At 37.1% G+C, this 12165-nt stretch overlaps 2 protein-coding genes across 3 annotated transcripts in view; one reads left to right on the forward strand and one right to left on the reverse strand.

Annotated features, from left to right (window-relative positions):
* LOC121421709 (prostaglandin reductase 1-like) overlaps positions 1 to 12165 on the forward strand; it is a 35464-nt gene that overhangs the window by 15314 nt on the left and 7985 nt on the right. Inside the window, exon 6 of the mRNA XM_041616493.1 lies at positions 10915 to 11070. Coding sequence (XP_041472427.1) covers positions 10915 to 11070 — 156 coding nt within the window. The remainder of the gene's footprint in view (positions 1 to 10914; positions 11071 to 12165) is intronic.
* On the reverse strand, positions 1122 to 8244 carry LOC121421707 (monocarboxylate transporter 1-like). 2 transcript variants are annotated; one of them, XM_041616492.1, is made up of 4 exons: positions 7934 to 8244; positions 6069 to 6209; positions 3454 to 4401; positions 1122 to 1560 (listed from the first exon to the last, which is right to left on the reverse strand). In XM_041616492.1, the coding sequence occupies exons 1-4, from the start codon at positions 8052 to 8054 to the stop codon at positions 1424 to 1426; spliced, it is 1347 nt and encodes a 448-aa protein (XP_041472426.1). In that variant the 5' UTR covers positions 8055 to 8244; the 3' UTR covers positions 1122 to 1423. The 2 variants fall into 2 exon arrangements, with proteins under 2 accessions (XP_041472426.1, XP_041472425.1); XM_041616491.1 differs by having other exon boundaries at positions 7888 to 8244.

Raw genomic sequence — 12165 nt, forward strand, 5'->3', positions numbered from 1 at the left:
TGTACACAAACCTATGGAATCACAACCCTTCAGACACAACGTGACGTCATCATTTCCAGGCGACGTGTGGTGCTCAATCGAAGCGTACTTTGGAGGAGATGTTTTTTTGATTTTTATTTCATATTTTCAAGAAATGGAAGGAGATATGTGTAATATTTTTGGAATATTTGTATTGTATGATTCATTACTTTTCTTTTGATTGGTTTTACACCGGTCAGGGTCTTTAATTTCAAGGCTACATGAGGATGAATTTATCTTAATTTCAAGGCTGCAAGAGGATAAATTTATCATAATTTCAAAGCTACACGAGAATAACTTTATATTCATTTCAAAGCTACACAAGGATAAATATATCTGAGAGTGAGTATTATGATAGGGAACCGAAATGCATACGACAAACCTTTGTGATATCTTTTTTAGAAATGACAAACTGTAACATAATTTAATTTCAGTAGCGTAAATGATTTGAAAAAAATATAAGGGGGCATGCAGAAAATTATGAACAGCATTAAAGAACTGCGAGAGAGCAAATGTTTTGTCCATTTTAAAGCGTGTGTATAGTTTTGGTAAATCCACCAAAATGCACCTATCACTATTCCAATTCAATGCTAGCTAATATGAATGGATATGCCCTATAACAGTTATGATGTGGAGGATATGAAATGAAAATTTGCTTTACAGGATAAATTTTGCGATTTTACATGGAAATTTAACTTGATCGGGTCACCCGATCAAATTAAAATATCTGTGTGTTTTTGTCTTTCAATTAAATCCTATTCCAAATCATGGAATGGGCTGAAACTTTCAAGATATGTTCTTTGTCTGTAACCTTTGGATATCTAATCACTAAATTTATAAGATAAGTGCTTGAATGCCCATTTTTAAATTTAAAAACAAGCATCGCCGAGAGAGGGCGCTATATATCCAAGATTTGAATATTTGAAATTTTCTCAGAGAAGTGCAGTTGGAAAAATATCTAACGGTCTCTACGCTTCAGTAAGACTGTCATATTAGATGATATTCGATTATCAATCACATTATTGACCCTTTACCAAAACTATACACAGGCTTTAATACAAAAAGCACAATTTTGATAATTTATGTTGACATATTAAGTATTCAGAAAACCTTTTTAATTTTCTTTTCTCTCTATTTCTCCTTTTATTTTGTTGGTCCCAAGGCACTTACATCCCTTTGCCAATGATATGTTTATGTATCTTTTTTTTTCATATGAATAATTATGAACAAAAATTTCGAGCACCTTTATCATTACAAACGAATCTGAAATATCGAGTCACGTGGGTATTTCGATTTATTAGGGAGGTGGTGTCAAGTATACTGGCAGAGCAAACGAAACAGCATTGTAGTTCTCCTATAATATGGAAATATTAAGTGTATCAACGGCACTTTTAAAGACAAATACTTAAAGGCCTTTGTTCGTCCGTTTGGTCCTCGCCTCAACGCAGATATGAATCGTAATTGTAATACCGATGATCCCAACGAGGCTCCCAAGGATACGGAAGACTGCCCTGTATGATCCAAAATAATCATGAAGAAAACCTGGAGGAAAATAAAAAGAAGATAATTATTACCACGGGCGTAAATCCAATCCGATAGTTGGTAGTATAGAAGGGAAGGGGGGGGGGCAGTGGCGTACCTAGGATTTTCCACAGGAGGGGGGGGGGCAAATTCGTCCGCCCAAAAATTTGACAAGCAAAAAAAGGGTCTTCAACCACAAATATAGGGTTTCGTACCAGAAAAATAATTGGCAAGCAAAAAATAAAAATAAAAATAGAAATTAATAAAAAAAGGTGGCCAGGGATACATCCCTTGCATGGGTTGTGACTCGTTATGGGGGAAAACTGCCCCCCCCCGTAGGTATGCTAGTGGGATTATCATAATAGGCCTGTACTGTAGACTGCCATTTTTTTATATTCTAATCTTATGGTACAGTAACGTTGGTAAACCGACTCCAGGCCATGTGATAATTCCATAAATAAATAACATAAATCTAATTCGCTATTTTTTTTCAAATTACCCATTTTTGTTCTCAGGAAGAAAGAAAATCATGGTACGTGTCTAATGTGTGTGTTTCTGCATGATCAATTATGGAATTGGTCGAAAACCACTGCTGTTACAATATTTCAGAACTTACAAAATTAATCTAAGCTGGGCTCCGTTTTACAAAGAGTTACGATTGATCCGATCAATCGCAACTATGGACGGTTAGCAACGTCAACATCTATTATGCATGTTTGTTCAAAATATTTTCTAGCTATGGTGTATATTCATGCATTCATTGTTTTCTTGAAAATTCACTGCGCTTCTCTTTGCATACAAATGACATTGTGCAAATTTTTCGTAGAAAAAAATGATGACACTGATGGATTTCCATAGAGTTACGATTGATCGTAACTCTTTGTAAGACAGGGCCCCGGATTGATTTTGTTATTGTTTCCATGGTAATCTATGATGAAAGGGCATTTTATTTGGGGCACATTTAGATGGTTTGTTTTACCATGATTATCCTCGGCTGATGATAAACTAAAACAAGGCAAGTTGTGGCTTGGCTATCCAGTTGTGACGAGCTATCCGGAAGCTATCATGCCAGCTATAAGTATCTATTTTAATACTTCGACTAGACCCTTCATATGGTTGCCTGTTATCATGGCTACTTATTACTATCTTTATCGGAGTTTTACATTATAGACGTTTCCATATAATCGAACCACTGAGTTGTATCACTGTCATCATGACTAAGTAATGATAAATTAACATTTCTGGGCACGTGCCCTCACACACGTACAAAAAAAACACAAGCACTCATATCCAATCCAACGCACACATACACACCCACACATAGACCCTCACACGCCCTAAGTCGAAAAAAAATCAATAAAATAAATAAATAGCTAGATACAATGCAAAATAAAAAAGGACTCGCCCATCTTACATGTACAAAAGACTCTCAATACGGGGGGGGGGGGCGGCAGTGAAATATATTGCTGTACACACGCATGACCCCCCCCCCTCAAAAAAAAAAGAATAATAATAAATAAAAGTAAATAAATAAAATAAGTAAAATAAAAAAAATAACGCGTTGGTGTTTTTTTTTTTTGAAAGACTGGTGAATGGTCAATCGCATTTTTTTCAAGAATAGCCAAACGTGTTTAGGGTATTTCCACAAGCTTTTTTCCCCGGGGTCATAATCTGGCCACATCTTGTATAGGGGCCAAAATGTGTAAACAAAGCCGACGAAAAAACTTGTTTTTAGGGGGGTTATTTTGCACACAGAGAAAAGGTCGTTTAGGAGGTGTTTGGAAACAATTTGGCCACACATGTGTACAGCAGTACATTTGACTACCCCCCCCCCCCCGGGGGAAATCCTCTTCAATTTTGAAATGGTTATTTCTATCTTAGCTTGTTCCTTTTATATTGAGTGTGTACATTTACCTGTAAGTACTCCAGAAGCAAGAAAAGAGGCTCCGGTTACCATCAGGGAGCAAGCAATGGCCTTTGGGAAATTCTCTTTCCGGACCTTCAAAGAAATAACCCCGTCTAATGTTGCATATGTATTGTATAAACCCATCCCGGCGAGAAAGGAACAGATGCATAGATAGGTCGGAGAGGAATTGATAGGGTACGCCAGGAGCGACATGGATGATATCAAGAGGCTTGATGGCAGCAATGGTATCGTTAACAATGGGTACTTATACAGAGATGCTGCGAGGAAGAGTCTTCCAGTGATGCCACCAACAGAACCCATCATGACTAAGAACACGGCTGTGTTTTGGGGTAATCCTTCGGCTATCCCGTAAGGGAACAGAAACACCGACCAACCGATGTAAGACATGTCGAAAAAGACCTGGCAGGGAAGCAGAAAGCATGCAAAAACGCGTTCATTTTTAACAAAATCTTGGGCATCAAGCATGGTGTTTCGGATCATGCTGAACATTCCTTCTCGAAGATTTGGGCTTTTCTTCATCTGTCCAGTGTTTGAATCAGACTGTAAATCTTGGGGGCTACTCGCTGTGGCTGTTACTTCGTTGCTCTGAAGCTGATCATCGTTCCTAGTTCGAAGTGGCTCACGTTCGCACCAGGCGTCATCACTGTCGTCCATTGTAGACAGTTTAAACAAGGATATTCCTCTTTCAATTTGGTCTTTCGGAGATGAACGCAGCGTTGCTCCTATTGGTACCCAATGAAACATCATGGCACTAAGGATCAGGAAGCTCCCTCTCGGCCCATAGGCATCCATACTCATCGACGTCAGGTAAGGCATTACGAAACTCCCGACCTGACTACCCATCATCGTGATCGCCGAAGCTAATCCGAAATTGTCTCTATGATATTGGTGAAGCACTACACTCGATCCTTGATTCAACGGGGAAGCGAAGAGACCTATGGTTGAGGATATCAATTATGGAAAAGAAGATACTTATTCAAACATACTTGCTGTTGTAATTTTGACTCAATACTTTTGTAAAATTTGAATGTTACATGGGACTACTAAAAAACTCACATTATTTAACCTGTAAGTTATAGTGGGTTAACGATTACTAGTTAGAGGTAAACCCTTGAAAGGCATTATTAAGAAATTAACCAAGAGGCATATTGTATAATTATGGAGTAAATTTTGAGAACCTCTCCTCCCTCATTCCTTTGTAAAAATGAATGTTCCGTGACACGTAGTGGGAACTTTAAAATGTTCCTCAAATTATATGAAGAGGTTCTGCATGAGTATAGTTACTTTAAGCCATTTAAAATGTAGCTTAAAGGGGAAGTTCACCCTGACAAAAGTTTGGTTTCAATAAAAACATAAAAGACAGAAATATATTGGTGAAGGTTTGATGAAAATCCATCAAAGAAAACGAAAGTCATAGGCCCATATTCTGATAGCACGTTGAACTTAAACCCAGGTTTAAAGTTGTGGTTTAAGTATGGATAGCCAATTGTTACATAATCACTAACAGTAGATATGTCGTACTTCAGCTCACTTGGCTCTCAAATCTTCATGATTGTTTGGGAAGTATAAATAGATGATTGTCTTAATCATCAATGAATCAAGAAAGAGCACCGTAAACACAAAAAATATACAACTTAATAAAAAAAATTGATACTTTTGGCTTCCCATACTTAAACTACAACTTTTAACCTGAGTTTAAGTTAAACCTGACTTCAGAATACGGGCCATAATGTTTTTTTTTTCAGTTTTGCCGTCATGTGCGAGGAGCTCCCTATTTTTTTTTAAAATAAACATGATAGATACAATACTTTTCTATGGAAAACGGTATGATATTATGTGTATGATAATATTTCGACCGCACAAATAAAACGCATTGATTTTGTCTTTAGAAAATGGAATTTGGGTAATGTATATAACCTGACATACGGAGGAGCTGCTCATCTGTGAAATCACAATATAAAAACTAAAAAAAAAAAATCATAACACCGTTGTCCTCTGACGGTTTGTCATGAGACCTACACGAATAATTTTTTCTGCTTTTATTGAAACCAGTAAAGTGACAGGATCTTCATTTCAACTGTGGAAGATTTAATGAGAACTTACAAGAGACCTTTCTACTGTTCAGCATGGCGGTTCCATATAAAAAAACTTCACATTATTAGTAAGAAGACCAAAAAAGTTAATCCATCATTTTTGGGGAAACAGCGAATTGATATCTTGCTTAGAAGCAATGTTTATAATGCATTTTTGTTTACTATTAGTACACTGTTAAAAAAAACCTGATTTTACAGAAATAAAGAAAATTTTGCAGAAAGCAATGACAGAATCATTCTGTAAATTCATAAAACAGGAATTCTTCTGCAGTTTAACAGGACAGGTCTGATTAAAAAGGGGGAAAAGGGTGTTTTGTTTAATTTGTAAGATTCCATATACTAAATACCAATTTCCTGTTAGATTACGCAATCTGGTAAAGATTACAGGTGTTATCGATACTCTGCTGCAGGAACTTCTTTTATTTTAAGGATAAATTTTCTAACAGTGTAATTTGAATTTTCAGTGATTTAATTGTGGAGGGGGGGGGGGTCAAACGATGTATAATCACCTGTAAAGAATAGTAGGCAACCAAGAGAGGAGGCCGTCTTGCAGAATGTTCCTGCCATGAACGAAATGGCAGCTAGGTTTCCTCCTATTATTGTCACCGGACGAGAACCATACTTTTGGTTCAGAAAATGACCGAGTGGACCTGTAAAAAAAATAATAATGCATCATTCTACCTCCATTGGGTACCAGACAGGAAGAACCAGTCAGCTGCGCGAAATGATTTTCACGACCTCAATGTGTCGACAGGCCCTGCCTCTCTTTAGCATGTTTCGAAGTATTACTTTCAATAAACAATATCATGATACCCATACGAATTTATTTTTTCTGATGTCACGAGTCTTCCTAAACATGCTAAAACTCATTATTAATCTGTTTTTTTACAGTGAAACTTTCGGGGTACAAAATAACGACGCAGGTATAGAGATCAGAAAATCATTTTGATATTCACTTTATTCAGCTTTTAACTCCAATAGTCTTCAGACTTCACAAAAACCGAGTTCACAGACAACTACATGTACAAGGTCGGCATGAAGAGTGAACTGCCAGGTTGCTTATGTTACATGGTGTCTACTCTCTCAATACATACATGTATCAATGGTCCTGTTCAGGACACACCCTAAGAACCAAACCAAAAATTGTTTCTATTCATTAAGCACCTTGCAGGCATACAATACATGCTGACCTGTAACTTTCACTTCAGGCTCTATGCCCAAGAGTTATGCTTGCACCTGTTAGTATTTTACATACGTTTCTTTATTCATTCAGGCTCTATGCAAGGCAAGAGTTAAACTTGCACCTGTAATTCATATCACTACAATAGGGAGATATGTCTCCGTCCTTTTCAGTAGAGAGAAAATGAGAGGGCGGATGATGGCATAATATGCATATGATGATAAAAATCCGTTTGAAAAAGGAGCGAGCTTCAGATAGTAATATCAAATTGATCCTTTCCCTTTCATGTTCCCTTTTTTTACCACTAATCTTTTTAGTTTGTTTTTCTTGGTTACGAACTTTTCTCTCTTATTTTTTATTTATTTATTCATTTTTTTTTTTTGGGGGGGGGGGGTGGCAAGCGCCCAACCACCCATCTAAGCGCAAGAGGTTCTATCAGAGCTTTATCGAATGCGAGGGGGGCTGATGAAATTACTCAGCATTTCTTTTGTATTTTATAAATGAAATTTGAATTATTCCAATTTCCTCCCTGTTGTCCTGTCAAACAGAGTCTTATTCCTCCCTGAACATGTGGAATTACCACTGTTTTAACATATGATTCAATCAAGTTGGTCTTTACTGTCAAATCTGTAAAAAATTAAATGGTGTATAATTCAAACAATAAAATACGAAAGAATTAGCGAGTGAGAGACATTGATTCTGTTTTGCGAAAAATAAGCGAAATTTTAAATTGTCGTAACATACTTATTTTATTTTACATCCAATTTTGATGAAATTTTCAGCGTTATGTTTGTTTGATTTTTCTGTTGATGAAAATCAACATTTTTCTCTGTGGTGGACTTGACCATTAAGAATATTTTCTCGATTATAGCTACAAGTATTTCAGTCCAATAATGAAAGATAATGGTACAGCTGTGTAGTCCTACATGTCAACTTTTATTGAAACACTTCTGGTATCAAGGAGAGTGGGAAATTACTTCTTAATGTTCTAAGTTTAAATAATACATTTCAAATTTCATAGATATTTTTATAAGCAAAATGAATTTATTTGCTCCCCCGGTGGTAAACAGTAAAACTGTAGCAGTGATTTTGCATCAAGCAATGTCCCTATAACTACCTTGTAACAAATAAGCAAGAAAAGAACTTACAAGCCATAAAATATATTCCAATTTCCATAGTAACAAGGACGCCTACCGTTGCAGTGTCCACATCCAGTTGGATGACGAGATATGGAATGAGTACAGATAGAGACTTCACTAGTCCAATATGCAAAAAATATACCATGAACTTGGAAACAATTATGACGTATCGCCATGGGTCCAAACTTGTCGGATCTGAAGATGCCATTAATGACTGATATGACACCCTTGAAACGGGTGCATATGAAAAGTATACAAACTGAATGTAATATATGTGGTTCACCTTTCTTCGGACGGTTATAGGTTATTGACAATAATCCGTTTCAGGCAGACAGCATCGCTATTTGAGAAGAATTTCTCGTACGGTCTCGCGACACAGCCATGCATGTCTGGTTTATATATAAAAAAAAGCGCATGCAATTCTGATGTTTTTATACAAACTGTTTCAGTTCAATGCCCACAATTGAAGCAAAAAAATACCTTTTTGATATTTGAACTTTATTGAAAGAACGCCTTTTGGCCTTGTGGGGCCCAATAAAGGCCTAACCATATTACATGTACATGTATAGGTTAAACAACAACATATAGGCTTATATTTACAATTATTATATAGGATGTAAAATATATACAGGTGCCATTACTTCGTGGAAAGGGATGTTCATCGTTTTGCCTCATAAAAGATTACAGTTTTGGTTTTTGAAATGTTGATACGTAGATCTCTTTCATTTTAATAAGAATAAAGAGTATCTACACTGTAAACAATGAAGTGCTAATTTTGCACTTACAGTGCTTGTATAGTGACTGCACTATGAGTGCTGATTTTTTAGTTCAAATTTAAACTTGAAAATCAGCACTCGGAGTGCAGTCACTATACAAGCACGGTAAGTGCTAAATTAGCACTTCATTTTTTTTACAGTGTAGGGATTTTTACATGACGTCTTCCTTTGAGTCTGCTAAGATTATGGTATCATCAGCATAAAATAATGTAATAAGGTTTAGATAGACAACTGTATCCTCACTTTGAAATAGATCATATGTTAGATTTGACACAATAGCAATTTTTTTTTTACAAGTTTTCAGAACACAGCAAAAACTGTGGTGTTAACCGGTGTACATAGAGGACCACACCAGTTATTTTACACCGGTGTTAAATTGGTGGTATTAGTTTTACACATATAGGTGTTATTACAACACCTTTTGTTGTTAAATTTGCACTCTTTGGTGTTATGTTTAATCTCTAGGGTGTAATTTTAACACCTCAGGGTGTGGTCCTCTATTAACACCAATTGGTGTCAGTTTTAACACCGCAGTTTTAACAGTGAAGATTCTTTCAAGGCCATTCAAATAATTTGCAAAAAAGGAGGGGTGATAAGTTGTCACCTTGTCTTACACCAATCAGTGAAGGAAACATTTGTGATAGTTGACCAGAATTATACTTAACACGAGATTTAGCCTTCTTGTACATGTCAATAATGATAAGGACTTTTTCATTAACTACATAGGCGATAGTTGATTCCACTTTGACCATATTTATTGAGTCAAACGCCTTCCGTCATTGAAAGTACAATATAGCTTTTTAATTTTTACTCAAACAAATGTCTACAACTAATTTGAGGCTGAATGTATGATCTAATGTACCGATATACTTCATCACTGTAGTCAAGACGTCAGAGTCAAAGTGGCATCCTGCAAACTTGAGTGGTTCTTTTCTTTCACCCTCTGACAGGATTTCTCCTATCATTGTGGGTCGATGATATTAGCAAGATAGTGCGCCGGTGCCATTGCCTTCTTGTATCTGTTTTTCCTCTTCGAAAGGACCTCTCAGTCCACACTCAGCTTCACGTCTATTTCTTTCCAGATGTTTACTGCCCTTCCTATGTACCCGGTCAAGCGCAGTAGCATAGGTGAAAGCCGAGCCAACGGGTCTCCTGCGGACCTCTTCAGAAAAAGATCGATGACTTTCCTTCTGAAAATATGGCCAATCTTGTCTCGCAACTCTTCCACTATTTTCATCAAGACATGCCATGCCTTGGACATAGAATTTAAGGCTATCAGCCATTGTGTTCCAGCGTGTTTCCTGTGGAAAGACAAGACTGTGGCCACTCTCCTGTTTCAATGCTGCACCTGCTAGATTATTGTTCCGAAAGTACTTGAGAATGAGAACTACATGATTCTCTACACCAGCTGTCTCCAGATCATGGGCTAGAAGATTGAACTGATGTGCTGCCCATCCGTAGGTCAGCAACTTTTTCTCTTTCTATTGTTCTGCAAGCTCTCTCATTTTGGCAACATTGGCTGCATTATCTGTGACAACCGAACCAACTGTGGAGTTGAAGTCAGCTTCAGCTTCCCCGGATTGACTCTGTAGCCGTAATGAGCATTTGCGTGAAGTGTACTGTCTACTATGTGTTCAGTTCCAACCGTTGTTTGTGATTGATCTATGGTTATTGTTCCTTAGGCTGAGTAGGATAGTAGGGTTATGAATGACTGACAAAAATATGTTTACTTTTTTTAACTATTGAGCTCGTGCTTCGCGCAGGCATGGTATGCGATATTCTTGCTACGTGAAATACCTTATCTGGTTTCTATGAGTGAAAATTTATTTTGGCCTAACCCCTGAAAGAAAAAAAATCGGATTTTGGCGGCCGCGACGGGGAACATGCGAATAAAAATAGTTTCCTGGATGGATCTGCCCCTGTGTATGACGAAATAAAATGTTACTGAGGAAAATAATGAACTCTACCATGACTCATGGTCGTCGGACGTCAGTAATCGGCACGGATATTTGTCGTTAATCAGGGTCTTTACCCCTCCCCCCCCCCCACTGAAAAAGGTCTAGCGAGGCCACTGGTTACACCGTGACCTGAATTAAACAAGACTTCGGAATAATGACATTTTTTTCATGTAGCATGATGATTATTTCATATGGATGCAAAGTTATTGGGGTTTTTTTGGGACTGCGTGGCAACTTGACAAGAAGTCCTATACCTGAATTATACGTGTCAAAGTCTTCTATTTCTTTTTATTGTTCCATAGGGATGTAAGGTGATTGGTTTCGCCGGGTCTGACAAGAAAGTCCAATACCTGAAGGAGATTGGATATGATGTAGCAATTAACTATAAGACTATGGGAGACATGGACAAGGCTCTGAAAGAAGCTGCACCCAAAGGCATCGATTGTTACTTCGATAACGTAAGTATAATACATGTAGAATGGACACAGTTTACCACAGTGTATTCACAGTGTATCCCATTTGGTGTGTTCACAGTGTGGCTCGCATTGTGTTTACCTGAAGGAGATCGGATATGACGTAGCAGTTAACTATAAGACTTTGTGAGACCTGGACAAGAAACTAAGTGGCACCCGAAGGTAAAGGAGGGTGTAGGTGTAAGTGTGTGTGTGTGTGTGTGCGAGTGTGTGTAAGTGTAGGTTAGTGAGTAACAAGGTGCAAGGTGAGATATATACACACTAAGAAATAAAGGTTTAAAATTGAACACCGAAAGGTTGATGCAAAATCAGCACCCTATGGGATCAAAAATTAAACCCCTGATTTGGGGTTCAAAAATTGAACTGCGTCCCTAAATTTTAAATTGAACCCCTAGGGATGCAGTTTTGAACCCACAGGGTGCAAAAATGAACCCCAACCGCAGGGTTCAATTTTTGAACCCCAATTCAGGTGTTCAATTTTTGAACCCACAGGGTGCTTATTTTGCATCACCCTTTCGGGGTTCAATTTTGAACCTTTGTTTCTTAGTGTGTAGGGAGAGATAGATGGGGAGAGGGTGAGGGTGTGTGTGTGCGTGTGTATGAGAGTGACAGAGGGAGAGAGATTGATTGATTGACTGATTGATTTTATCATATTTAATATCGATTGCAATACCACATCTTACAAAGCTATAAACGCTTTGTACGTTTTTTTATAGATCCATTACAAAACATCATCTGGAAGATAGCCTATTGTAGCTCCAAAATAAGACGTACTTATCGATCTAAAATAATGTTTGATTGATTTTGTCACATTTGAAATCGATTTCAATTTCTTGATTTTATGACAACCCTTTGAATGTTTTCAAAATCAATATAGGCTTTATTCAGAGTTCAACTTATTAACATTTGTTGATTTATAACATGTGTTTAATGTCTTCTCTCAAATCAAATATACAATAATAAATCTTACATATAATATACATATCATACATATAAACAATACATCAATAATAAACAAATTATATGCAATCACTTAAACAAGTATCACAGACTTGTACAACGCTCGCTGAGAATGGAAAA

Source organism: Lytechinus variegatus, chromosome 9 (assembly GCF_018143015.1).
Source record: "Lytechinus variegatus isolate NC3 chromosome 9, Lvar_3.0, whole genome shotgun sequence".
Lineage (NCBI taxonomy): Eukaryota > Metazoa > Echinodermata > Echinoidea > Temnopleuroida > Toxopneustidae > Lytechinus > Lytechinus variegatus.

What these genes read in the sequence shown, in the direction of transcription:
- LOC121421707 (XM_041616491.1), bottom strand. Translation starts at nt 8,086, where the DNA reads ATGGCATCTTCAGATCCGACAAGTTTGGACCCATGGCGATACGTCATA. An exon ending in TGGAATATATTTTATGGCTT is followed by an intron (nt 6,210 to 7,887) that starts GTAAGTTCTTTT and finishes TTTTTTTTACAG; the next exon opens with GTCCACTCGGTCATTTTCTG. An exon ending in TGCTTCTGGAGTACTTACAG is followed by an intron (nt 1,561 to 3,453) that starts GTAAATGTACAC and finishes ATTTTCCTCCAG; the next exon opens with GTTTTCTTCATGATTATTTT.